General features: G+C 47.7%; 1 protein-coding gene and 1 long non-coding RNA gene across 5 annotated transcripts in view; one reads left to right on the top strand and one right to left on the bottom strand.

Annotated features, from left to right (window-relative positions):
• TBC1D14 (TBC1 domain family member 14) overlaps window positions 1-27,945 on the top strand; it is a 120,113-nt gene that overhangs the window by 69,246 nt on the left and 22,922 nt on the right. For 3 of the 4 annotated variants that reach the window (XM_054484049.2, XM_054484050.2, XM_063663498.1), the window contains exons 4-9: window positions 12,368-12,486; window positions 14,494-14,576; window positions 17,275-17,392; window positions 19,332-19,438; window positions 23,031-23,111; window positions 24,825-24,919. In XM_054484049.2, the coding sequence (XP_054340024.1) occupies window positions 12,368-12,486; window positions 14,494-14,576; window positions 17,275-17,392; window positions 19,332-19,438; window positions 23,031-23,111; window positions 24,825-24,919 (603 nt within the window). Of the gene's footprint in view, window positions 1-5,353; window positions 5,513-12,367; window positions 12,487-14,493; window positions 14,577-17,274; window positions 17,393-19,331; window positions 19,439-23,030; window positions 23,112-24,824; window positions 24,920-27,945 lie in introns of those variants that run through there. The other variant, XM_054484052.2, reaches the window with a different exon arrangement.
• On the bottom strand, window positions 4,083-5,261 carry LOC134739398 (uncharacterized). The gene is made up of 2 exons (XR_010126001.1): window positions 5,015-5,261; window positions 4,083-4,839 (listed from the first exon to the last, which is right to left on the bottom strand). It is a non-coding gene; the product is annotated as an uncharacterized LOC134739398 (long non-coding RNA).

The following is a 27,945-nucleotide window of genomic DNA, read 5'->3' as shown; positions in this document are numbered from 1 at the left end:
ACCCACGTGACAAAGATCATCTACAGGAAACAGCTACAGCTAACATGCTTAATGGAGAAAGACAGAAGGCCTTCCCCTAACATTGAAAACAAGACAAGGATGTCCACTGTTTACTATTCCTGTTCAACATTGTATTGGAAGGTCTAGCTGGTACCTTGCTCGTGGGAATGCACAATGATACAGCCATTCTGGAAAACCAGTTGGGAGGTTTCTTATAGGTGAAACATATACTTAGAATTAGCCCAGCAATCCCACTCTTAGGTATTTGCCATCAAGACATGACAGCTCTTTTCATAATCCTCAATAAATGGAAACAACCCAAATGCCTTTCAATGAATGGATGAATGGCAGTACATCCCATACAATGAAATATGACTCAATAATAAACACACCTAACTCCTTGGGTGAACCTTGGGCATTATCTGAAGGTAGAAAGTCTCGAAAGCTTGTGTGCTGTGATTTCATTTGTATCACATACTTGAAAAGACAAAGTTGTAGTGATGGAGAACAGATTCACAGTGCCGGGGTGGGGTAGGGGTGTGACTACCGAGGGCTAACACAAAGGAGGTTTTGAGAGTGGTAGAACTGTTTTATATCTTGATTGTCACAATGGTGGCTACAAGGCAACATTTTAGAAGTCATAGGACTATATACACCAAAAAGCTAACTGTATGTTAATTCAAAAAATAAACTAACATGAATTAATGAATCATTTAGGGTTCTTTTGACCCAGCATTTCCACTTCTGGTAATTTCTCCTACAGATGAATTCACATATAGGTGAAATGACAGTTGTATAAGGGTATTGATCGCAGCACAAGTGATTGGAAGCTATCTAAATGTTTGGCAGGGAATTGGTGAAATCCTAAATGAAATACTGCACTAACCTCACAAAGCAAGATGGATTACCATTTGTTTAATGTGCTCTATGTGGATAAAGATACACGCACATCCTTGTAAATGCAGAGACCATATTTGGAAGGATACTTATAAAACAGCTATTAGTGGAATTTCTTTGGAGAGGAGAACAAACTGGGTACATGGGAGATAGGAGGGAGACCTACTTTCCACTGTATACACTTCTGTACCTTTTGTATTTTGTTCTGTGTACATGTCTACTTAAAAGAATTTTTTTTTTTTTTGAGACAAAGTCTTGTTCTGTTGCCCAGACTGGAGTGCAGTGGCACGATCTTGGCTCACTGCAACCTCTGCCTCCTGGGTTCAAGTGATTTCCGGCTAATTTTTGTATTTTTAGTAGAGACAGAGTTTCACCATGTTGGCCAGGCTGGTCTTGAACTCCTGACCTTAAGTGATCCGCCTGCCTTGGCCTCCCGAAGTGCTAGGATTACAGGCGTGAGCCACTGTACCCGGCCTTTAAAATATATATATATATATATATATATATATATATATATATATATATATATATTCAATGTGTAGAATGACAGAAAAATTGTTGAGGAAATTTGGGCAAAGGACACAGCAAGATGAAACCAGAGGTGAGTGCATGCCCCAAGATACAACTCACAGAATCTCATGTAACTCCTAGAGGTGTGCTACAAATTTTACACTGAGCTTTCCAGTGGCCAGAGCAGAGGGAAACATTATACAGCTGGTGACCGAGTTGAAAGCTGAACCTACCGTGGAAGCTTTGGCTTGTCAAGGTGGGAGAGGTCGTGTTTGTATGGGACTGGGATCGTTTGGTGGAGAACAGGTCTATCAGGAGATTATCCCATAAAATGTCTAATCCCCATTCATCCCCATTAATGTTGGGGTTTAGAGAAGCAGCAGGTTAATTACATGTCGTACTTCCACATGATGCCCAGAACGAGAAAGAAGGAAGTGAGCTGAAGTTTCTACAGGGGAAATGGCAGCATGGTTGTTTAATTTGCACTGCACTTTTTCGTCTTCTATTATTCTGGTAACAGCTTATTTATTCTGAGAAGTATAAATTCTTTATCCCCAATGCCTTTTAACAATAAAGACTGAAATTCCTATTTAATGCTTAATGCTTCCTAAGGTTTGCTTATTTTTTCTTATGTGGAAGTGATAAGTTTCCCTGTTAGTTGGAGAGGGTAGTGTTCAGAGCACACTTTCTTTGGTGCAAACACTGTGGATCTTGTGTTCAGTCTTACTGGTGCGTCTCCCCAGAAGGAATAGGAATTCAGGAATAGGAAACACATTTGTTCTTTTACAGCTCTTTACTGGGGCCTTTCACAGTACTGGGGTGAGGGGGGTCTCAGGCCTGTCAACATGGGGTTGGGGTGGGTTGGGAAGACTCTGGCTTTGGGATTAGAAAGCCGGAATGTGCACCTCGGTTCTGTCATTTACAGTGAGTCATGTGGACTTAAGCCCATGGCTTTGTCTCTCTGAGCCTCAGTATCCTCTGCAGAGGCAGTGCTCACATTGCCTGTGCTCGTGAGGGTGAAGTACAATGAAGCATGGGGTTGTGGAGCAGTGGCTGGCATCCTGGCATCCCATGGGAGCTTTGGCACGGTCAGGACTCCTCATTGTGGTCTCCTGTCACGGCTAGACCCTCAGTCTTGTGTGCATAGAAAAAAAGCCAGCAACAGACCCAAAAAACAACCTTGCTGCAGTAATAATTTGGTGTGATTTGGAAATAGCAATTGGTGAAATCGATTTTTGATGCCATCTGAATTAGCTTAAAAATTATTTTTCGAATTTTAAATACAATTTATGAAAAAATACTTACCAAATATTCAAATGATAGATGCAAGACAGGAAAACCCTTTCCCCCTGAGACTTCACAGCTCCTGTCACAGGAGTCTCTGACGGTTTCATGTCTGCCTTCCCAGCCCTTTCTCTGAGACAAATTATGTATGTGTAAATTTCGTCCACACAATTGCATTTACATGATGTAATTGCAGACTGAGTTCTTTGAGCACCTTCTCTCTGGTATGTACAGGGTGCTTAGGAAGCTTGTTAAACACATAACTTGAAGCTGTAGTAGCCTGTGATTGTAAGGAGGGGACTGTCTGTGTTGTAAAGTCTGGTTTGTGGCTGATCTTGGACTCGGCAGCGGTGTCTGCAGGCGGGTGGCCCGTTGTGTACTATTGTGAATGCGGAAGAGATGGTGCAGCTTAATTGATGCCGCTTCCCAGAAAGACTGAGAGAAATGCCCCTGGGAGCTTTTGAATGCTTTTGCCCTCGCCTGGGCAATTTAATGTGTTAATGTGCCCCACTTAGATGGAGCAGCTGTTGACATTTTGCCATATTTACTTTATTGTGCCTCTATTTTTAAAAAATTGAACCATTTGCAGTATTATGACATCTTACTGCTAAATACTTCAGCACACAGCTCTTAAGAGTAAAGACATTCTCCTACATAACCATGACTGTTACCACACCCAGGAGAATGATGGAGAATTTCATAGTAGCATCTGATACCCAGAGCATGTTGTAATTTCCTCAGTTGTATCAAGCTGTTCTTTCTGAACCAGGATCCAGTCAGGTTTGTATATTGCCTTAATTATATGTCCCTTTATTCTTTTCATATAAAACACTCCTTTTTCTCATGACTTTTACCTTTCTTAAAATTAAAATGATCAAGGTCAAAGATTTATTTTACGCCTTGAGGAGACCAGTAAGAGATAAAACTTATGCCAAGAGCATTTGAGGAATTAGGGGGGTGTGTGTGTTTGTACACACATATATGCATAAAACTCAAAAAGAACTAGAGTAGGATGGCTAGCTTAGATTTCAACGAACAAACAAACTGGTGACAATAAAACATAATCTTTGGGGTTATCTTTTCTTTTGGACATTATCTACAAGTTAATATGTAACTTCACAGTATCTGGGCTTGAATGGAGTAATAAATAGCACAGGGACGGTGTCCTAGATAATTAAATAATCTTTAGGCAGCCATGCTAAAAGTGCCCAGGAATTAATTGAAAGAATAACCCCTACTCCTGCTTTTGCCTTATTTTCAAATTTTGGATAATTGTCTTAACAAGGCGTTCCCTAATCCTTTCAGCCAGAATCAGCCTCTTTCCCTTTTATCCTCCTATTACTTTTTAAAAATGGCTTGAGGTATAAATAATATACCATGAGATCCACTCATTGTAAGTGTTCCACGATTTTAATAAATGTATACAGTTATGCAACTATCATTGCAATCTAGTTTTAAAATATGTTCGACATCCAAAGTTTTATTTTTTCATCACCCAAAAAAGTTCCTTCGTGCCTGTTTGCAGTTGATCCCACTCTCACCCCCAGGCAAACATGAATTTGCTTTCTCTCTAGAGATTCACCTTTTTAAGAAGTGTCACATAAATGGAATCATGGAATTTTCTTGTCTGGCATCTTTCACCTGGCCTAGGGTTTTGGGGTTCATCCACGGAGGCCCATGTCTCAGCAGTTTCTTTTCATGGCCGTTTCCCTGCTGCTCATGCATCCGCGGTTGGTGGACGTGCTGGTTGGTGTGAACAGTGCTGTTGTGAATGTTTGCATGCAAGTCTCTCTGGTCGTATTTCTCTTGGGTGGGTTCCTGGGAGTATGGTAGGGGATGTTGAATTATAGAAGAAGCTGCACCATTTTACACTCCTACCAAGGATTTAGGAGAATTCCAGCTTCTCTACGTCTTTGCTATCACTTGCCATTGTCCTTTTGATTTTATCCTGGCGGCCGTCACAGGCTTCCTCTGATGGAGACGTGTCTGCCGGCGATTTGGTAGTTGTGAATCCCAGGAGATCTGCTGGGGGAGCCTTGGGCGAGGCCCCGTCACGGGAGAGCCTCGTGTTGCCGCAGACCGGACTTGTTCAGCCCTGGGATCTGGGGCCCGCGGCTGACCAGAAGTAATTTTGACCCGACGTAGTCCCTACGGTGTAGGGTCGAAGTTTAAAAACTGTTTTTAAAAACCTGAGGTCTCACCGACAGCGTACCGCGCCATCTGAAGGGCGCTGTCCCGCCAGCTTCCGTCCCCCTCCCGGCAGCCCCGGGGCGCCTGGTCAGCTTCTCTGTGTTTTGTGTGCTCCCTGACGTTTTACACTCACCTGTTAATACTTTGTGAAAAACAGTGGGAGCCACGGTAGCCTGTAAAAACTGCTCACAATCACCCCGCCACCCAGAGCTCACCAGTGCGAATATTTTTATGCAATTTCTTTTGGCAACACGTTTCTCAGCTCTCGGGTGATCTTTAAGGCAGAAGCTGGCTCTCCGCCTGTCGGCGCGCGTTCCCGGTGTTCACGGCCTGTGGGGCCGTACCACGGGGACGCCCCAGCCCCGCCCCTTGGCCCCGCCCCTCGCCGCCCATCAGCCCTGCCCCCCTGGGAGGCTCCAGCCAGGCCTGATGAGCCGAGCCGGCAGCGTTGATCGCCTCGCTGCGTCTGCGCGCGATTGAGCGGCCTGCCGCCCCGCCCCGCCCCGCGAGTCTGAGGAGTCGCCGCGTCCGCCCGCCCGCCCGCGGTCCGGGAGGGAGGGAGGGAGGCCGGCCCTCCGCTCGCTGGGCATGGAGCCTCCGGCCGCGCGCCTCTAAGGCCCCGGCGTTCATGGTGAGTCGGGGTGTGGGCCGGTGCCTCTCCCTGCGCCCCAGGCCTGCCCGGTCCCGTGGGCCTGTCCTGTCCTGGGCCTGCCAGCCCTGCGGCCCCGCGCAGGTGGAGGGTGCGAGTGTGCATGTGTGCGGTTGTGCGGGTGTACGAGCATCACGTGCATCTGTGCTCAGCAGCCGAAGCTTGCTGTGCACGCTGCTGATGCGCTCTTCTTCTCCCTGCTACTCTTTTGTGTCTGTGTTTCCACATATTTTCTTTTGGTTCACGTTTACTGGGACGACGAGAGGCAGCGCGAGCGAGCACGTCCTTTGAGTCCTCCTTACCCTGTTTCGAGAGCCGGGCCAGGCCCAACAGCCCCCTTAGAGGCCAGAACGGCCTCGCCTGCGATGCGATGAGCCTTTGTATGGAGATGAGACTACGCTCTGAGCTCTAGAGCCCAATGAGGTGGTCAGGTTGCAACAGCAACTGGGCGTGTTAAAACCTAGTTCCTTTGAGTATGTTTCATTCACCAGTCCGCATATTAACTTTTGATGCTCTGGGAGGAATATGATTATTAGAAAAGGACTCCTGAGAGTGTTTGCCAGAATGCCAACATTCCCAGTAACTTAGAGAACGCTTTCCAGGAGGGGACTGCAGCTGGTTAAAGAATCCAGGCCAGAGGAACCACTCAGGTGTTCTCAGTGGCTTTACTTACCGTGAGGTCAGGCTTCAGGGGTTACCCGGGGCTGCCTTTTGGAAGGTGGGACCTTTGTAAGACCTGTGCAGGCCATTCTTCTCCCTCAAAATGGCAAAACAGAGCCCCTCCCAGATTCTAAACTGGGCTTCCCCCTCCAAGACAATTGCTTTTACAAATGGCCAAGTGTGAGACCAGCCGCAGTGTTGCGGACACTTTCAGTCTCGTGCCCTTTTCCACAAGCAACCCTCTTAGAGTGGAATGTTGTGAAGAGTAATTTCATAGTATGTAGTGACAGTCATACTCCTGTCATTTCTGGGCACCTGCTTTGGCTCTGCACCTTATGCTGGTTCTCATTTAATCTTCAAGTGTAACAGATGAGGAAACAGGCTTGTGGATGGAGGAGGAGCTCAAGGTCACGCTGCTGGTGGTGCTGGCTCAGACCAGGCCTGCCGCTGCCCCCCAGCGCTTCCCTGGGTCCTCAGCCTGTGCACATGTGGTGGCCGTGCTGTCACGCATTAGTTCAAGTCAGTCTTTTGATAGGTACCACTCGGATGGCCGGCCTGCTTTGGCAGCTTTATTCCAGGCGCACTCCCAAATCCTCAGGTTATTTTCACGGATGAATCTTGATACTGCAGACAGTGGGGTCAGAGATTTTAGCACAGGATTTGACTGATGACCCTTTCCTCTTCTAGCTAAAATAGATTTCCAGGGAGCCAGAGGCTTCTTCCTGGAAGTCAGGGGGCTTCCACTAGCAGGTTATTGCCATCATTGGCTATTTTGTAGTGTTCCTCCAGTTCGTAAGTAGCATTGATGACCCTTCTTGTCTTTCTACCGGGAGTACTTTTTTTTTCTTCCTTTCTTTTTTTTTTTTTTTTTTTGAGACAGGGTCTTGCCCTTGTTGCCCTGGTGTGGTTATGGCTTACTGCAGCCTTGAACTCCTGGGCTCAAGTGATCCTTGTCTCAGCCTCTTGAGTAGTTGGGACCACAGGCGCAGCACGTCTGTGCCAGGCTTAGGAATACTTTTTCATTGTTTGAGAATCATGATCCTTTCTTTTACCTCTTAAAACAAATGTGCATTGAAGCAGGCTTTCCTCCCGCTTTTTAAACTAACACACATTAAACCTAATTCAGGAGTCTTGTGCCCTTCTTGTCTTTAGCACTGTGCAGATCACATGTGGAATGTAGACCCTGCCCCTGGGTGCATCTGAGGGGCTTCCCATACCTCACAGTCTCTCTCCTCTGGCTCTCCCCTCTCTCCTGGGGCTTGTCCCAACACCTCTGGGTAACGCGTTGAGACCTTCAAATCTAGAGCAAAACAGCTTTGACTCTGCGCCATTCCCGGTTCAAATCCTGGTGTTAGCCTGCTTGTGGGTGTCTCTTGGCCACTGCTTCTGCCGTCAGAGTGCCTCTTCCTCTTGGCTTCTAGCCCACATCTTACCTGTCTGTCCAGTCAACTGGCCCCTTTGTGGAAGCTTCCCATGTCTGCCTGGCCTCAGGCGTCCTGCCCTTCCTCCCACAGTGTGTGGCTCGCCCCTCTTGGCACACCTCACGGTCTCACCTGTGTGGGAGCCTCTGCCTGCATCGTATTGCCCCTGTCGAGTGAGCCCTGCTGGGTTGGAGATTGAGGGTCTCCTAAAGTGCCAGGCCTGCGTGGTCCCTTCACAAATTAGCTTCGTCTTTTCCACATGGCCCCTTTCCTCTTGCCCTGCTTGCTGAGTCTCTTTTACTCATGGCCTCTGCATGAGACTGGGGCTCTGCTCAGGCACCCTGCCTCCCTGCTTTTTTTCTTCAACCTTAGCTGGGTCATCAGACCACACCCCACAAGTTGGCTGCTAGTGAGGTGCTGCTGCCATGTTGGTATGGTCTCGTCTTTCCCAGCGTGATTCCTTATAAGCTGCCCAGAGCAGGGACTTTGAACAACTGTGCTTCTAAACTGGCAGTCTGCAAACTTTTTTGAAATTATCCCCAGTTAGACACTTTAAATTGAGACTCATTGTACTGACATAACTAAGTGTAAAGCTGAAGCAAATTGTATTTATTTACTGTGTTTTATTGTTTTATTTATTTTTTTAATGCTGTTATGACCAATCAAACTGATCTGCCGCTAGAACTTTGAAGAACCTTGTTCTAAATTCCTTCTAGGGGTCTGGGCGCAGTGGCTCACGCCTGTAATCCCAGCACTTGGGAGGCTGAGGTGGGCGGATCACTTGAGATCAGGAGTTCTAGACCAGCCTGGCCAACATGGCGAAACCCTGTCTCTACTAAAAATACAAAAATTAGCTGGGCCTGGTGGCGCGCGCCTGTAATCCCAGCTACTTGGGAGGCTGAGGCAGGACAATCACTTGAACCCGGGAGGCAGAGGTTGCAGTGAGCCAAGGTTGCACCACTGCGCTTCAGTCTGGGTGACAGAACGAGACTCCTCAAAAATAAATAAATAAATTCCCTCTAGGGTTGTCCAGGGTGGCAGCTGTCACTTAAGTGGGCAGTTTATTTTACCTGTTAGTCTACAGGGCTTTTGACGAGCACAGCAAGACGGGCATTGTTACTTGGTTTAAACCAAGAGACTTCAAAATTTGGTCCCATGCAGAGACGGAACTTGGGAATGATGAGTTGGACCGAAGTGGACCACACCAGTACTTGCCTGGCACACAGAAAGGGCTTGGCACTTGAGGGAGTGGGTGCCCAGCCATTTTACATATCTTATCTCTTGACCGCCACAGGGGTCTGTACAGTTGCTACTGTTTTATAGCTGAGAACAGGCTGAGAGACAAGACGACTCACCCAAGCCAGGACCTAGAACTCTGGTTTTACTTCCAGAGCCTTAGCCCTTGCTAGCCCGACCTTAGCACTGATAATCCACAACTGAGTGTTCTTTCTCCAAGTGCTGTTTCTTCCCCTCCGGGATCCTGGGAGTGAACAGTCCTCTTTCTTGTTTCTAAAGTTGGTTTGTCTGGCCTGGACAGTGAGCTTACTGTTGTCACCTCCAGGTGTCCCTGGGAGAACCGGGTCTAGAGCAGGACCTGTCACCATTTCCAACACCATTTCTCTTCTGAAAAGCTGCCTAAGGTTTTGGAAAGGGCTTTGCCTGGGATTTCAAGTATGAGCAGGCTAGGCCACCTCTATTACTTTATTATTTTAATCATGCCTTGGTCTGTGATTAAAACATAAGCATTTGACCCTGCATCTCTGCTAATCTGTGCACTTAGTTCAGTATTTGAGGTTTCGTCATGGTTGTGAAAACTACTGAGACTGAATCTGAATGATGGATTATTTCTGATGCATGTCTGCGAGAGACTTGCCTGAATTCTGTGATGAGGAGTGTGGCTGCGGAACCCCAGCGCGTGGCCTGTGACCCAGCTTCCTCGCTTGCCCGCCGGGCGAGTCACGGACACCTCTGGGTCCCTGTGTCCCTTTGGTGCACAGGGAGTGCTGGAGAAACAGCAGCCCTTGTTGGTCTGTGGCACTTGCTTTTTCTCCCCCTCAGACCTGAAACCACTGGAAGAGGCAGGAAACCATGCCTGCCTCAGGTAGCCTGCATCCCTGCTTTTTTTTCTTGAACCTTCGTTGGGCCATCTGACCACAGCCACAGCTTTGCGCTGGTGAGGTACAGCGTGTCCTTGTGCAGCTGCCTTGTTGGCGTGGTCTGGGATGGGGCAGCCCCTTCGGAGGGCTGGTGTGGAGGAGATGGAGTTAACCCAGCATGGTCTGGGGTGGGGCAGCCCCTTCAGGGGGCTGGTGTGGAGGAGATGGAGTTAACCCAGTGTGCGCGCGCGTAAAGCACTCAGAGGTGCTGGGCTTGTTAGCGTCAGCTGCCGCCGCTGTTTGTTGCTGTTGGTAATAGTAAGAAGTTCTGACTGAAGCGATCTGACGTTTCTGGTCATGACTCAAGGCTTTTACTTCCTTTTACTCCTACTTTTTGTATCTGTGCTGTTGGCAACTTGGCAGGGCTCCTGGATTGTTGTTTGGCACTAGAGCATGGTTTTCTGCCTTTTCCGTGGTTTCAGGTCTGAGGGGAGAGAAAGCTAGTGGTGCAGACCGACAAGGGCTGCCCTTCTCCAGCACTCCCTGTGCACCAGAGGCTGTGACATCACCTCATTCCTTCCGGTGGCCCTCTCGGGGTGAGGCAGGCGGGGTGTCCCATTTTGCAGATGTGGAAAGAAGGCTTAGGGATTTGAAGTGAGTACCTTGCCCGAGGTCACAGCTGGTGGTTGGTGGATCTGAATTTGCTCCCAGAGCTATCTGGCTGCAGAGGCCACACCTAAGCCGTGTAGGACTCAGGCTTTCCCCTCTAAAACTGCACACCTGTGGGTTTGAGTGTATTCACAGATGATATTCGGCCTGCTCAGGGCGGCCGACTCAGGGCGGCAGGCCCAGCCTTGCTGGCTGTATGCTTCAGGCAAGTCACTTCACTTTGAGCCTCAGTTACCCTGTCTGTAAAATGGGTAACACTTGCCAGGCAGATTGCTGTGAAGACAAAGTGAGTCCACGTGCACAGAGCACACAAAAGCCGACGGAAATGGGCATCCACATCCTGCCACGGCTGATTTTGGGCCCAACATCTCTGGCCTTGGCATACAGTTCAGCAGACCAGGCTCAGCAGATAAGTAGCACCTCTTGGGGTATGTGTTACTAATTCTTGTTAAAATGCAGCATGCCTCAGAATCTTTCTCAACACACAGCTTTTGGTTGATTTCCTATGAAATTGGAGACTTTGACATTCAGGTGCTAGACTTGAGGCTTCATGAGGGCTAGTGCCGTGTTAGGTCACGGCTGTGTACCCCATACAGTGTAGATGTTCAGATGCTTGAATCCAGCAAGGAATGAGTCCGTGTTTTCAGTTTTTGGTAAGTGGAGGTAATTTTAGAATTGTAATGAAACCATGTTGAGCTACAGTAAACAGTGTTAAGACATGTGGCCGTATACATCCAGGTGTACAGAAACTGCCCCGCCCGACTGCTTCTTGGTGCACGTCCTTCTCATAGCCTGTGTATTTTGAGGAAATAATGTATTTCTTTCTACTTTTTAGAGGCCTTTCTGGCTAAGAGAATAATTGCTTGCCGCATAATTTCACCAGTAACACGCCTCTTGACAGCTAGTTTCCCTGAAATTCGTTTAGCAATTTCTCACCACCTCATGACAAACATGAAATCTTACGTTAACACTACCTTTCTTTGTCCTATCTTCTCAATGAGATTATCTTCCCTTCGGGGCAGTCCTGAGAGCCTTGTCTGTAATATTTCCTTAATTATCTATAATCATCTTAAATGATTGTGTTTTTTGATTTTGCACAGAGCAAAGTACCCACACATTATTTCAGAAGCACCAACCTGTTTGGCTCTCCTGAGTTCTTCCAGCTGGGCGTTTGGAATGTGGGTCACCAGCTGTGAATGAGCTCTTGTGGTTGCAGTGCATGGGTGAATTGGTGACCCAGTGGTGTGGAGGCTGCTCTTAGATTTCCAGGGCATGGCAAAACTATTTACATAACAGTTTGCAGTGGCAGCTTCCCAGTGGCCATGATAATAATCAGTTAAAATTTACAGTGTCCAGAAGAGAGAAAACATGCCTTTTACCCAGGAGTCAGGAGACCTGAGGCAGTGTTTGAGGGCCCTCCTCAAAGGGGCTGCTTTGATAATGAGATCCTTTATTATTTCCCCACCAACGAGGGAAGCGTGCAGTCATATCATAAAGCAATGGTCTCAGCTTTGGAACTCTAAGACCCCTTTAGGCTGGGCACAGTGGCTTACGCCTGTAATCTCAGCACTTTGGGAGGCTTAAGCGGGTGGATCACCTGAGGTCAGGAGTTCAAGACCAGCCTGGTCAACATGGTGAAACCCCATCTCTACTGAAAATACAAAAAATTAGCCAGCCGTGGTGGTGGGCGCCTCTATTCCCAGCTACTTGAGAGGCTTAGGCAGGAGAATCGCTTGAACCGAGGAGGTGGAGGTTGCAGTGAGCCAAGATCGTGCCATTGCACTCCAGCCTGGGCAACAGAGCGAGATTCCATCTCCAAAAAGACCCCTTTAGTCAGCAGCTTTTCATTCTGAATAGCAGGAAAAATTTTTGGCGAATTGTCCTCGAAATTGGCTTAAAAGAGTTTTCATGACAAAACAACTTTCTTGCTTTCCGAAGGACTTCATCCTATCTGAAAGGACCTGGTGTCATCCCTGGTTTCTTTGTCCTAGGAATATGAAGACAAGGCTGGAAGACCTAGCAAGCCACCCTCTCCAAAGCAGAATGTGAGGAAGAATCTTGACTTTGAACCACTTTCCACCACCGCACTCATCCTCGAGGACAGACCAGCGTGAGTTTAAGAAGACTCTCTTTAGAGTGTTTGCTTTAGGAAATAAGTACAACTTGCTAAGCACCTTTTCGTTAGAGAAAAACTAGGGTCAGAAAAGGGAAGAAGAGTAAGCCAGAATCACTTCTTATTCCCTATATTAACATGTGTTCTGTAATTATATTAAATGACCAATTTGGAAAACTGTCCTGTAGCATAGAAGTTTTGACCAGGATTTTCCTTTCAGGTAATTTTTCTTTTTACTTTAGCATTTAAAAATAAGTTGTCAGCTGAGTGCGGTGGCTCACGCCTGTAATCCCAGCACTTTGGGAGGCCGAGGCGGTGGATCACTTGAGGTCCAGAGTTCAAGACCAGCCTGGCCAACATGGTGAAACCCTGTCTCTACTAAAAATACAAAAAATAGGTGTGGTGGTGGGCGCCATAATCCCAGCTACTCGGGAAGCTGAGGCAGGAGAATCACTTGAACCTGGGAGGCGGAGGTTGTAGTGAGCCAAGATCACACCATTGCACTCCAGCCTGGGCAACAAGAGCAAAACTCCGTCTCAAAAAAAAAAAAAAGAAGCAATGTGTCTTCTACTGTTTTCTTGTCCTTGAAAATTGTATGTTGAGGAGAGAAATGGAGGACTGCAAAGTTAGAGGCCATCAGGAAAAGACTCTGCCCTTTGAAGACCAGTCGTTTTCGTGCTCTGAAAGGTGAACTGGCGGAGTCTCCTGCAGCAAGTGATGGTTGTTTAAAATGTCCCAGTGAATGTGGGTCCTGTTGTGTGAGGGACACAGGCAGCCAGACACTCCTGCTCTCCCTTTACCCTGGTGCCAGTACAGCCACAAGCACGCTTCTGAAAGAGAGCACGAATTGTATTTTTTTAAATGGGTTTTGAAGGTATACCAAGATGCTTAGAACTAAGGTGCACATCCGTGTATGTGTCAAAAAACAAATGAACCACGTAGCTAGTATGAAATCTGTTCACTTTAAAAATCTGGTCAGGAAATGCCTTCATACATACATGTAACAAATGCTGTTAGGGCGCCCTGCTTCAAGAATTAGGTGTTGACAGTTATTAGTGTATCGCAGTCAAATCAAAGTTTCTTTGGAGTGTCGGGTGAAAATATACCAAAAGATTAAGTGTTTATCACTGTTGCAGTTGTGGATAATTATTTTCTTCCTGCTAATCTTTATCATTCATTTTTTTCTTTCTTTCTTGGTTTTTTTTTTTTTTTTTGAGATGGAGTCTCTGTTGCCCAGGCTGGAGTGCAGTGGCGCGATCTTGGCTCACTGCAACCTCTGCCTCTTGGGTTCAAGCGATTCTCCTGCCTCAGCCTCCTGAGTAGCTGGGACTACGGGCACGTGCCACCACGCCCGGCTACTTTTTGTATTTTTTAGTAGAGACAGGGTTTCAATGTGTTAGTCAGGATGGTCTTGATTTCCTGACCTCGTGATCCGCCTGCCTTGGCCTCCCAAAGTGCTGGGATTGCAGGCCTGAGCCACCGCGCCCAGCCCATTCATTTGTTTTTATTTATTTAATTAATTAATTTATTTATTTTTTGAGATGGAGTCTCGCTCTGTCACCCAGGCTGGAGTGCAGTGGTACGATCTCGGCTCACTGCAAGCTCCGCCTCCCGGGTTCACACCATTCTCCTGCCTCAGCCTCCTGATTAGCTGGGACTACAGGCGCCCGCCACCACGCCCGGCTAATTTTTTGTATTTTTTAGTAGAGATGGGTATCAGCGTGTTAGCCAGGATGGTCTTGATCTCCTGACCTCGTGATCTGCCCGCCTTGGCCTCCCAAAGTGCTGGGATTACAGGCGTGAGCCACATTCATTTGTTTTATAGTGAACTTGTTTTTGTTTTTGTAAGACAGTATTATAAAAGTTTGTGAGAGAACTGTGTAATCTTAATGAGTTTTTAGTGTTTGAGCTTTATATTTTTTAGGAAATTATGCTTCAGGTTTTTTTCTCAAAGACTTTTATGTGGTATTTATAATGGTGAAAACTCATTTCTTTCCTGTCAAGAAATCTCCCAGCAAAACCAGCTGAAGAAGCTCAGAAGCACAGACAGCAGTATGAAGAAATGGTGGTTCAGGCCAAAAAGCGAGGTAATGGGGTTCACACTTGCTGGGTTAGATCAGGCAGCACAGAATTTGTGTCTTTCTGGTTATTTTCTTTTTACCATTTGGAGTCACAGAACCTGAACTTCAGTCCTTGAAATTTGTAGTCTTCCAGTAAAAAAAAAAAAAAAAAAAAAAAATGCATGCGGAAGGCCCCCACAAGCGAAAACGGGGCTGCAGGGTGGCGTGGGCAGACTGCAGGGACTCGGGGGGACGTTGAGGCAGGCAGAGGGGAGAAGCGGTGAGACCGCAGAGTTTGCTGGGACCCTCCCAAGGAGGCCTCTCCCATCCCAGAAGCCCCCCGGGCTGTCAAGCCCCAGGCTTTGGAGCAGGGTGCCTGTGTCTCTCGCAGAAGGCTACTATTCATTCCTGGTAGCTTTTATTCAAGAGAAAAGCACTTGGAACTGATGTGAGAAAAGTGGCTGTGTAAGATAGAAATACTAGACTACAGAAAGTTTCAGCCATCAACGACACGTACATTTCTTTCCCTCTCTGGGTTGTTTTTTAAATTTCCAAGAAGATATTTTGATAAACTTCCTTGCAACACTTAAACTCTTTTTTCTAGGAGATTTTAAAAATACATAACATGGATGTGAGGGCGATTTGGCTGTCATATCTGTCACTCCATTGATCACCAGGGTTGATTCGGCTGATCTACCAGCTAGCCCGGTGTCCCCTTCCCCACTAGCACTCCATGTGCGTCCGTCCTGAAGCTGTGTGTTTGGTCAAAGAGAATGACCATCCCTGATAGGAGGACCGGTCTTCAGTCAGGGTATATGAGTAGCTGCACTCCCCTGCTAGAGCCTCCAAACAGGCTCCATTTGTAGGAGAATGTAGAGTCATCAAGCTTCCAAGACTCCAGACACATCCAAATAAGGCACTGCATGTGGCAGTCTGCCTTTCTAAAAATAAAAATAAGAAAGGCCAGGCATGGTGGCTTACGCCTGTAATCGCAGCACTTTGGGAGGCCGAGGCGGGTGGATCACCTGAGATCAGGAGTTCGAGACCAGCCTGACCGACATGGAGAAACCCTGTCTCTACTAAAAATAAAAAATTAGCCAGGTGTGGTGGCACATGCCTGTAGTCCCAGCTACTTGGGAGGCTGAGGCAGGAGAATCGCTTGAACCCAAGAGGTAGAGGTTGCAGTGAGCCGAGATCGTGCCACTGCACTCCAGCCTGGGTGACAGAGCGAGACTCTGTCTCAAAAAAAATATATATATATATATATATAAAACAATGTGGTGTATATGTACAGTGGAATATTATTTGGCCTTAAAAAGGAAGGAAATTCTGGCACATGTGGCCACATGAAGGAATCTTGAAGATACCCTAAGTGAAACCAATCAATCAGAACAGGACAAATAATGTATGGTCCACTTCTGTGAGGTCCCTAGAGCAGTCAAACTCAAGAGACAAAAAGTAGAACGGTGGGTGCCGGGGTTGGGGAGACGGGGAGTGGGAAGTTAGTATTTAATGGGGGCAGTCTGCTTTGGGAAAATGAGAAAGCTCTGGTGATGGATGGTGGTGTGGTTGTGCAGTATGAATGTTCTTAATGCCACTGAACTGTATACTTAAAATGGTAAATTTGACCACATACACAAAAAAGTATATGTAAACTAAATGCATGGTATTTCTCAGAGCTGCTATTTGTAGATTAAGAGTAATGCTCAAGGCTGGGCGTGGTGGCTCACACCTGTAATCCCAGCACTTTGAGAGGCCAAGGCGGTTGGTCAGGAGTTTGAGACCAGCCTGGCCAACATGGTAAAACCCTGTCTCTACTAAAAATACAAAAATTAGCTGGGCCTGGTGGTGGGCACCTGTAATCCCAGCTTCTCAGGAGGCTAAGGCAGGAGAATTGCTTGAACCCGGGAGGCGGAGGTTTCAGTGAGCCAAGATTGCGTCACTGCACCCCACCCTGGGTGACAGAGCAAAACTCCGTCTAAAAAAAAAAAAAAGTAATGCTCGAGCTGTTAGAAGTCAGCATGGAGCCTGCATTTGGAAGGGGATAGGGCTGGGAGCACAGGAGGGGCTTCCAGTGTTCCAGTAACGTTCGGTTGTTTTGATCAGGATGGTAGTTTCAGGGATTTTTCTGTTTTGTGGTAACTGAATCGTGTTCTTTTTTTCTTTTTTCTTTTTTCTTTTTTTTTTTTTTTTGAGACGTAGTCTCGCTCTGTTGCCCAGGCTGAAGTGCAGTGGTGCTGTCTCGGCTTACTGCAACCTCTGTTACCCGGGTTCAAGCAATTCTCCTACCTCAGCCTCCCAAGTAGCTGGGACTACAGGCCCCTGCCATCATGCCCAGCTAATTTTTGCATTTTTAGTAGAGACAGGATTTCACCGTCTCTTTGGCCAGGCTGGGTCTCGAACTCCTGACCTCAGGTGATCCGGCCGCCTTGGCTTCCCAAAGTGCTGGTATTACAGGCGTGAGCCACCGCGCCTGGCCAGCTGAATCGTATTCTTCTTTGTCTACTTTCCTGTCTAGATGTTATACTTTGCAAGCTTACTAAAGGGTGGATAATGCCTGAGCCTTCTGGAGTCCATCGGGTGCGAAGTGAGCGCTGGAGCTGATGCTCGCTCTGCTTCAGGGCGGTTTTCCTGGTGTGTTCGCAGTGTGACAGGAAAATCACCTTGCCTGGAAATGGTCCATATCAGTTAGTAGATTGTTGTTTTTCTAAATTGTGATTTCTAGAGCTGAAAGAAGCCCAGCGGAGGAAGAAGCAGCTGGAAGAAAGATGCAGAGTCGAGGAAAGCATTGGAAACGCTGTGCTCACCTGGAATAATGAGATCTTACCTAACTGGGAAACAATGTAAGATGTGGCTCTGGGTGCGGCTGAACTGCAGAGCATTTCTTTCTAGAATCTGTGGGCCACAGCTGTAGTCGTCATAGCCGGCAGTGACACCCTGGATGCAGCGAGTTGAAGTTGCATCATCTTCCTTCCCTCTGCCCTGGCTCAGCCTGCGCCATCCCTTGCTTGGAGACTGTGATAGCCCCTTCCCCTCCCTTCCAGTTCACCTTCTTCTCATCTCCTGAGCCAGCTGCTAAAGCATGAGTCGGTGTCCCCTCCCTTACCTAGAATTTCAGTAACTTCCTGTGACTGTCAGTACACAGTTTGAACCCTTAGCAGGCAACACCCTTAGTGAGGTGGCCTGCCTTCCTCAGCAGCCTCACCCTCGGACGCCTCTCCTCCACTTGGACAGAGCCCTCTCCCTAGGGAGCCCCCCATAGGTGCTGCTTTTAAACCTGGGGCCTCACATGTTCCATGCCCTGTGTCTGGAGTGCTCTTGTCCTGTACCTCCTCAGCCAGCAAACTCCTGTGTGCTCTCCAAAGCTCAGGGAAGACTTGGCTGCCCCCACCCTGGCTCTAGGGCCCTGTGGTTCTGTGTGCACACAGCTATCTGTTCAGGCCTCTGTCTTCCTCTCTTTGAGGATAGTGACCCCAGTGTGCAGTAGAATGCACCCGGCAGAGTCTGGCAGCTGCTGCCCTCTTTACATCTGAGGGGCAGCTGTGGGTCTTGTTTTTATTCTCGTGTTCAGAATGGTGGGGGCCAGTGTGCGGGCAGAAGTTCTAGGGCTGTGCACAGAGGCATTTGGGGAGCTTGGATGCCAGCTTCCCTTCTGCTCTCATCCCACGTGTCAGCACTGCAGGGGTCACGCGGCCCTGCTCATGGTCTCCACTAGGAAAATATGCTCAGAGCATGCTTTTTAAGGCAGTGTCCTCAAAAGGCTTGATGCTGTCAGGAAACACTTTATACCGGTTCTTGCATGGGATCTAGTAACAAGAACAGAGGTTCTCAGAATGCTTGCTGCTCCCACCGAGGGAGACCACTCTGGTCCGTCCTACAGGGCCCTGGGTTGGATGTGGTCTGAATGCATTGCATGCCGACCCGCAGCAGCTCCCGTTGACTGCACACAGATGCTGCCTGGCACTGTTCTCGGTGCTTTTGTACTTTATCTCACTTCATCCTCACAGTAGCCCTTGGGTGTAGGTTTCATCGTCTTGACTTTCGAGAGGGTGGTATAGGTTCAGAGAGGAGAGATCATTTGTCCGGATTCCACAGGTGAGGATGGAGTTAGGATGCAGCCTGCTTTCTGTAGCCTCAAGCCTGTGCTCCCCACGATGCTGCGTTCAGAGGCACCACGGGGGCCTGGTTTGCCCAGGCTGTTGGCAGTGTGTGTTCCATGTCCCAGCAGAGCTGAAGGACTCTGTACAGTCTAGAAAGTTCTAAGTCAGCAGTTCTTCTCCGCAGTTAGAACTTGCCAGCTGACTTCTGGGTGTTGGGCATGTATTGGCGGTGCGACGGCCGTCTGCTGACTCTCTGCTGGGGTCTGCTTCTGTCTCCAGTGCTGCTGCAGTGCCGCCTGGCACTCCTCACCCACTCCCAGCTATGTGCTGTTCCTGTAGGAGGCCAGGCCATTGCTTTTTCCTGTGTTTTCTGCTCAGAAAGTCCTTCCCATCCTTCATGTGCTCAGCTCCTTCAGAACTTGGCTCCAGAGTGTGCCTGGGCCTCCGGTTCGTGGTGCCCTGCGCTATGCTGTGCTCTTCCATACCTGCCATGGCAGCTGCCAGCAGAAGGGGATTGTTGATTTGATCTTTACAGAGCCCTGGACTCTAAGCTTCCTGAGAGCAGGGGCTGTGCCTGATGCATTGGTGCGTCCCAGCTCTTGGTGGTTCGGGGCTAGGCACACAGGTAGACAAATGTCTTTGTGTAGAACAAACTCAAACTCTTGCTTCCATTTTTGTCCAGGTGGTGCTCTAGAAAAGTTCGAGATTTATGGTGGCAGGGAATCCCTCCAAGTGTGAGAGGCAAAGTCTGGAGCTTAGCCATTGGCAACGAGTTAAATATCACCCACGGTGAGTGGCCTGCATGATCCTGGGGAGTCCGCCTCCAGGCCCTATGGCTTCTTCTCTCCCTTTTGCCCTGTTGGAAAGAATGGCAGCCATTGCCACGAATCTGTGTCTTTTGAGAGACCAGGAGACTGTGTCCTTCCGGAGAGAGGGGCAGTTGGGAAGCCTGGGTTTAGTGCTGTACACTCCGGTTACCTGACAGCTCAGCTCAGGAGCTCTTAAATAGAGGGGGCTTGGAAGACAGGGCTTAGAGCATCCGGGAGGTGCCTGAGCTTCGCAGATCAAAGTCCTAGGAAGGCAAGGCTTGCCTGGGACGTGAGTGTGGAAGGGACAGGTGGTTCTTGCTGTGAGGGTGTTTATTGTACTGGGGTGTCTGTTGGTATTTTGTGGGATTTTTTTTCAGGCAGCCTTGGAGGGGACAACATACTGTGCTGGTACTGGGGTCCTTGGGGCTCTGGGAGTTTGTTGGCTGGGTGAGAACCATGCTTACCGATCTCTTGCTGTATTGCATCTACTCAGTTTGCATGTACACCTCCTCCCTCAGGCTGAATTCACTTCCCCAGGCGTCCTGAGCACTCTGCAGCGCGTCCAGAGTGAAATAGGTGCCAGGAGCCCACAGACTTCAAATTAAGTAATTAATACTGGCAGCCATTCTTTTCGCTTCTGCCTCCCTGCCTGCGGTCTGAGCTGTGGAAAGACGGGGCTGCCTTCCTGCTCTTTCTTGGGCCTAGGACCTGCTGGGGAGTTGATGATGTGGTTTTTATGCTCATGAAGGCCTTGAGTTTAAACAGTTGATTTGTGTCTTCGCTCTCTAGTTGGGGTTTTGATTGTTGTTCTTATCTTGACAGGCTATCTTAGCCTCACCCCAGGCAGGGTCTCCCCTCACGGAGCGTCAGCCAGCTGGCTGGTGACTGGCTTCTGTGTGGTGCCGTCCTACGGAGGAACGTGGGGGCCCGGAACTCCCTCCTTTGGCTAAATCCATACCTACCAAGATTTTGTTTTAACATCTCTGTGTGAGAAGATGAATAACGTTTAACTTGTGGAAATGGTTTTTTAAAAGCATCCTCAGAAGTTGAGGTTTGGAGAAATTACTGAGCATTTATTTCTAAACTCTTGTCTCTGCAGATTGGATGGAATGCACAGTACTTTGTGTGTGTGTTTAATTTTTGCTTCTCACTGATGCCTGGGTGGATTTTATTTAAATTAAAACCTATGGACCATATTGTTTTGATTGGGCTAAACCGCTGACGAGTCAGTTACATGTTTAGACATGAGTCTTAGACATTTATCCAAACCTTGGTATTGGCTCGATTTGCGTACATTGTGTCTGTCTTGTATTGTGAACCGGGTAGTGTCAGTGGCCCCCACTAGCACTGGTGCTCAGGAAGCTGGGCCCTCACCTGCTGTGCTCTCTACCTTTTCACCCTTACCCAGCCTGGGTCTCTGCATGTGGCAGGCCCTTAAGAAATACCTGCTGTGTGAATGAATGCTGCCTTATTGGGTCCTGCTTAATCTCGGTTTTACTACATTTCCAAGCCAGTGTAAGAACACAAACAAACTTGGTTGCTGAGTACCAAGCATCATATTAGGTTCTTTACTTATGGATCTTATTTAATATTGACAGTGCGACCTTGACTTCATTTTCCTCTAGAGAAGGCTCAGCATCCTGGAAAGGCTAGGACTGTGCCCAGGTCTCTGGCTCGTGTGTGTGGGGCCAGGATGCTGATCCTAGGCCCAGGCTAATCCTAAAGCCCGTGTTCTGACTTGGAGAGCCCTAAGGTTTTGCTCTTGTGGTTGTACAATTGGAAACTTAGTGAAAGTCAACCTAATAGTACTATTAAAACTTCACTTTTAGGGCCCCAGTCAATCTTGTACTTTGACATTGGAGCAGGGGGTCTGGGAAGAAGGTGTGGTAGCTGTCCAGCCTCCAGCATTCCCCAGATACACACCAATAAAGCCATGGCGGAGACTTAAAACTCTTTGACACTTTGACCCATTGAACCCCGAGGCTGGCAGCCTCTGTGACTTAACTGTCAAATGCCTCACTTGGGAAGTGATTCCCTGGTGGCCGTGGCCACACAGTGGTTTTCGTCCACCTCCTGCCAAAATGACCAAAGCTTGGCTGGCCTCCTAGAGGCTGACAGCAGGTGGAAGTGCCGCCAGGTGCGTGAGGCGCCAGCTCAGGGCAGTGTGGGATTGTCCTGGGAGCACACGTGCTGAGTTACTGCTTTGGACACTGATACTATAGTAGCGAAACTAGATTTTGGATTACATTTTAATAAAATAGTGTGCACTGCCCAGAAGGCAGATGTGCTCTGCTGTATTTTCCAGAAGTAATGATGGGAAAAATAAAGTGCTAAAAATTCCATGGGTAGCTGCAATAAAAGTCTCAGTGATAGACAAGTGATTGTGTGTAATCTGAGACATCTGGGAGCTGATCAGGAACATCAGAGCCAGAGAAGTGGCAGGTGCAGTGGCTGGCGCTTGTCATCCCAGCACTTTGGGAGGTTGTGGCCCGGGGGGAATCACCTGAGGTCAGGAGTTTGAGACCAGCCTGGCCAACACGGCCAAATCCCATCTCTACTGAAAAAAAAAAAAAAAAAAAAAAAAAAAAAAATTCACTGGGTGCGGTGGTGTGCACCTGTAATCCCACCTATTCAGGAGGCTGAGGCAAGAAAATTGCTTGAATCCGGGAGGCAGAGGTTACAGTCAGCCAAGATCGCGCCACTGCACTCCAGCCTGGGCGACAGAGCAAGACTCCATCTCGGAAAAAAAAAGAAAAAGCCAGATGACCAGGAAGCACCTGAGACTGGGCTGTGTCAGGGAACAGGGCGCTGAGAAGGAGCTCTGTGGGTTCAGCCTTCACACTTGTCCTTGAAAGTAGAATGGGGCACGGATATACCCATGGAGGTCTGTGTATGCTAGTGAAGTCGTATTGTTTAACTATTACCAGACCACCCGAAGAGAGCTGTCACAAAAATAAGTTCTAAATATGGAGATTTGGAGGCTGTCGTGATCCTTCTCTGCCAGCAAGAGCCCTGTTTTTTGAAGCTTCTGTGTATTCCTGGGATCTCCCCCCACCCCTGCTCCACTGCCAGGCAGCAAGACGAGGCCTGTGCCGTGTGCGGACAATTGCATCATGTCCTTACTTGAAACCTAATGATTCTCTGCTGGTCCTTCTTTCCCTCCGTCAGTGAGACATTCCTTGATTGGGTTGCTCTGTGTCAATTCCACTGCTGTGTGTTTTGGATACAGAGGGAGTGAGAGAGCTTCACCGTCTTGCCCCAGGGATCTCGCGGTCTGGGAGAGGCAGTAGACAAGTCACAAAGACCAAAACAAGGCAGTTTTGTGGGTGGGCTGTGTCAGAGAACTAAATAGCGGTGATGTGTGTAATCTTTCTTTGTTTCAGGCTGTGTCTTTAAACAATAAAATAACTTTCAGGCCAAGTTGGGGGGAATTGTTTAAGTAGCCTGTTAAGTGTGCATTAAGCCTATTATAGTTGAACTTCAGTATTTGGAGGAAATAGTACTGTGTTCTGTGATGGTTTTGACGAAAAATACATGTGCACATAACACTTACCCAGAGGCTTTTCTTCCAGAGCTCTTTGACATCTGTCTTGCCCGAGCCAAGGAGAGGTGGCGGTCCCTTAGCACGGGAGGCTCTGAAGTGGAGAACGAAGGTAGAATGTCTTCTAAAACCAGCGGACTTCTGTGGTCAATTATGTTTGTCATTCTTTATTACATAGTGAAGAAAGGTGACGTTAACTACAGTAGAGATTATTGTGGATTCATAAAAAGCTCCACGAGAAAAGGTTTTTTTTTGTTTTGTTTTGTTTTAGCAAAAATTAAAGGTAAAAACTTTTTATAAGAAATTGGCCGGGTGTGGTGACTCATGCCTGTAATCCCAGCACTTTGGGAGGTCGAGGTAGATGGATCACCTGAGGTCAGGAGTTTGAGACCAGCCTGGCCAACATGGTGAAACCCCGTCTCTACTAAAAATACAAAAATTAGGCTAGGTGCAGGGGCTCACACCTGTAATCCCAGCACTTTGGGAGGCTGAGGCGGGTGGATCACAAGGTCAGGAGTTCGAGACCAGCCTGGTCAACATGGCGAGACCCCGTCTCTACTAAAAACACAAAAGTTAGCCAGGCGTGGTGGTGGGTGCCTGTAATCCTAGCTACTCGGGAGGCCGAGGCAGGAGAATCACTTGAACCCGGGAGGTGGAGGTTGCAGTGAGCCAAGACCGCGCCACTGCATTCCAGCCTGGGTAACAGAGTGAGACTCAGTCTCAAGAAAAAACAAAAATTAGCCAGGCGTGGTGATGTGCACCTGTAATCCCAGCTACTCGGGAGGCTGAGGCAGGAGAATCGCTTGAACCCTGGAGGTGGAGGTTGTAGTGAGCCAAGGTCTCACCACTGCACTCCAGCCTAGGTGACAGAGCAAGACTCCCTCTAAAAAAAAAAAAAAAAACAAGAAATAGAACATCCCAGTTCCTGAGAGGTGTTTGTGTCCTGACATGCTGGAGGGCCGGTCATAACCAGTGTCATTCCCTTTAAAGTTGTTCACGTGACTTCCAGTAGCCTGGTGTCTGGGATTAGTTGAATACTGGCTTATAAAGGAGCTCAGAATTACAGAGACAAGAACACTGCATGTTTGCTGGATTATGCCTTTAGAATTCTCCATAACACACAAGGATGATTACTTCTGTTGGTTAAGAAGTACATGATTTTACTGATCATTTTTACAGTCTTTGTGGTATTAGAATTCTAAAAAGTATAAAACAAATTATTTATGATTACTTGTTAGAGATATTATACACTGGCTGGGCACAGTGGCTCGTGCCTGTAATCCTAGCACTTTGGGAGGCTGAGGTGGGCAGATAAGGCCAGGAGTTCAAAGCCAGCCTGGGCAACAAAGAAAGACCCTGTCGCTACAAAAAGATAAAAGAAAAAAGAAATATTACATGAGTATAATACCGCAATAGTTTCTACATCTAGTGAGTTTACACTGAAGATGTTTGAGATCGAGCAGTGATTGTGTGTGTGTGTGTGTGTGTGTGTATGCTTGGAGTTTCTTTGTGTTTATTCTCCTACTTGTCCTTGCTTTCCACTGATTGTTATTGGTGAGAGGCAAAATGTTAGATTTTGATTTCAGACTCTAGAAAATATTTAATGATAATCTAGAATTAGCTGGTGCCGTAAAATATTTTGTTCTAAGAAACCCTACAATCTGTTAAATACTCCGAAGCTGCACTCTGAGTCAAGATGTGATTAGGTCAGTGTGCTTCTGAAGAACTTTTTTCCGTGTTTTGTTCTTGTAAAACTTCAAAGGCTCATAGTTGTCCTACATTCGTGCCCTTGAGGAATGTAATGATTTTTGGCATCTTTTGACAGATGCTGGTTTTTCAGCAGCAGACAGAGAAGCCAGTCTGGAGCTTATTAAACTGGACATTTCTAGAACGTTTCCTAATCTCTGCATTTTCCAGCAAGTAAGTGGTGGTGACTTGTTGCTTTCAAGTATGTTTTGTCTAAAATTCATAGATGCTGAACTGCGTATATTTGTTGTCAAGTTTGAAAGATACTTGGGTTTTTGGGGGTGTTAGGAGGTAGGGTGGATGTTACTGTTAAATACATTTAGACTTTTTAAAATAAGTGTAACTGATCCTTTCCAACAAATATTTACTATGTCCATACTTGTGCTCCAAAAGACGATTCTGTCTTCCTCTTGGGATACATGTCTCGGGGCCCCTGTAGGTCTGGTCTGAGAGGGTCCCTATGGGTGGCTGTGTCTGCTGGCGCTTTCTTGGACACTCCTCTGCTCTCAGGACTGTGTGTAGCAGTCTGCGCTCAGCAAGGCCATGTCGGTGTGATGGGCTTCGGCTCAGATGAGCCCAGTGCAGTGAACCTGTGTGAGAAAGGGAAATCCCTGGCAGCCTGGGTGGGTGGCCAAGCCGGGGTGACAGGTTTCTGAGCAGGTGGACCAGGAGAGCAGTGCTGCTGAGGGACAGAGGCCTGCTGTGAGAGATAGGACAGGCTCCTTAGGTGGCAGGAAAAGCAGAGTGGAGCCTCCTCCTGGGCATCTGAGTGCAGGACAGGGCTGCCAGCAGTAGGTTGTGGGGTCATCTGAGCTGAACTCTTTAAAGACCTTCTATTCTTTGAGCCAGCAGATGTTGATCTGGGGGTCTTTTGACCCCTTTCTTATCTATAACGGGTTTTTTGCGGGGGCAGTTGTTCTTGCAGAATACCTCTGCATCTGTCTCTCGTCTGTTCTTACTGCCTTTACTCAGTCAGGTTCTCACCTTTGTGGATTTCCATGTGGGTCTTCAGAAATCTTTTCAGAAGAGGAAAGAGGGAATCTACAAAGCTACCAGCAGCTTTGGTCCTGGTGTCTGGTGCGTGAGCCCAGTGAGCACCCCACTGGCTTGCAGCAGGCGGTTGACTTAGCTGGGAGCCTGGTTCCTGGAACCCTGCTTCTCCCACAGGGCAGATTTCAGCTTCTCTGCCCTTTTCCCCCAGTTCGTCTCCATAGGCCTCAGTGCACTCCATGCTTTGCAGCCCCTGCATCGCCCTCTTGGAGCTGCTCCTGTTTCTTGCCCTTGGAGGGGAAAGGCTTTCTTACCCCAGCCCAAAAGGCCCTTCACCACCCTTCACCCACGGTTCACGTGCTTTCTCACCAGGCTCTCAGAGGGATCCAGGAGAGGCAGCTTTCTGGAAAGGAGTTTCACCTTTGACTTCAAACAAATTTGGGCTTTCATCACAGATTGCCTTCTCATTAGCTTTGGGCAAATCCATCTTTTTGAGCCTTAGTTTGTTCATCTGTAACAGGGTGATCATACCGGCCTAACAGGGCCGTTGACAGTACTTGGCAGATAACAGTGCTTGCTGTTATTAAATCTCTTTGAACGTAATTTGAAACTGAAAGACAACTAAATCCAACCAGAGGTCAAAGGGCCATATCCTACCAGGTGGTGGCAGAAGTGTATGATGAAAGAGGTGGTGGGCGGAGGCCAAAGAAGTTTCTTTCCAGGTCTTTCAATCCAATGTAGAGATCTCTCAGCCCTGGTAGAAAGTAGCTTAGTAACCTTTCTAATGAGCAGAGATCGAGTTTACTAAAAAGAAAGCAAAGAACAGTTGAGACAGAGAGTGGGGAACTGAGATGTCCAAAAGCAGTTAAGGTCATTTATTATTTTTTCTTTTTTTGAGACAGAGTTTCGCTCTTGTTGCCCAGGCTGGAGTGGAATGGAATGATCTCGGCTCACCGCAACCTCCGCCTCCCGGGTTCAAGTGATTCTCTTGCCTCAGCCTCCCTAGTAGCTGAGATTACAGGCGCCCACCACCATGCCCAGCTAATTTTTGTATTTTGGGGAGAGACGGGGTTTCACCATGTTGGCCAGGCTGGTCTCGAACTCCTGACCTCGTGATCAGCCCACCTCAGCCTCCCAAAGTGCTCGGAATATAGGCTTGAGCCACTGCGCCCAGTCGCATCATTTTTTTCATTTAAGAAATGACATTTAGCACCAAAGTGAGATGGAAGGATCGAAATTACAATGGTAGAAAACCTTTGAAGTTAAAAACATTTAGCTTTAAGAGAAATTCAGTGTAATTCTCTTGTTTTCTTGTTTAGCCTCGGCCTGGATAAAACTTTGTTACAGTCACACTAGTCCTTAGACTGGCATTTGGTGCCACTGCAGACCGTCACCCCGACCCTAAGGCCTGGATGTTGACATTTTTACCCTCTCATTGCTATTTTTCCTTTTGTCCCTCTGTGATTTGGAACTGTCTTTTCTTTTACTTAGCTTTTTTCACATGCTAGAATATGATGGTCTGGGCCATGGCATTCTTATGTAAGCTACCTGTGGTCCCCTGTGGAGTGACTTCTTATCTCTCACCATGTGTGATTTTTATTCCTTGTGTTAAATGTAGGCACGTGGTAGACATAGACAGTGTTTGGGACTGAACCTGTCCTTTTGTTGTATCTTCTCACATGCTAACTTCAGCATGAGGCATCTCTGCACTTTCTTCTATGCTCCATTTGGGAAATAATTCCAACAATTGAATTTTTGGAAGCAGTTATAAGAGCAAGTGGAAATGTTAGAGGGGTGGAAGAGCTGGGAGAATGTTTAAACAAAATGGTAGCCACCAGGACTTAGAAGAGTGTATTTCCTAAACTTGCCATTCAGAAAACCAACAGAAACAAGGAGAGTGATAAGCCTGGGAAGAGAGGCAGAAAGGATAGTCAGGGTGTGGGGCACAGCGGGAGACGGCCTGAGTGACACTGAGTAGTCACCTGCTTTGAAGAGCCCCCGGATACCTGGCTCTCCTGGTGGGCTTTGAAAGGGAACACAGTTATACAGCAGGAGCCAAATAAAGGATATTTGTCCAGGGTGATGCTCCTGCCTGGCCCTCCAGCTTCTTTTCAGAGCAGTTCCATAGCGTGAGCTGCAGACTTCCCTAGCTGTGAATGGGTAATTTGTTAAATTCCATATGCATATAGAGCTGCTGGCATCATGCTTGG

Source organism: Pongo pygmaeus, chromosome 3 (genome assembly GCF_028885625.2).
Source record: "Pongo pygmaeus isolate AG05252 chromosome 3, NHGRI_mPonPyg2-v2.0_pri, whole genome shotgun sequence".
Lineage (NCBI taxonomy): Eukaryota > Metazoa > Chordata > Mammalia > Primates > Hominidae > Pongo > Pongo pygmaeus.
The sequence above is the reverse complement of the archived record's forward strand: the minus strand, read 5'-3'. Positions and strand labels throughout refer to the sequence as shown.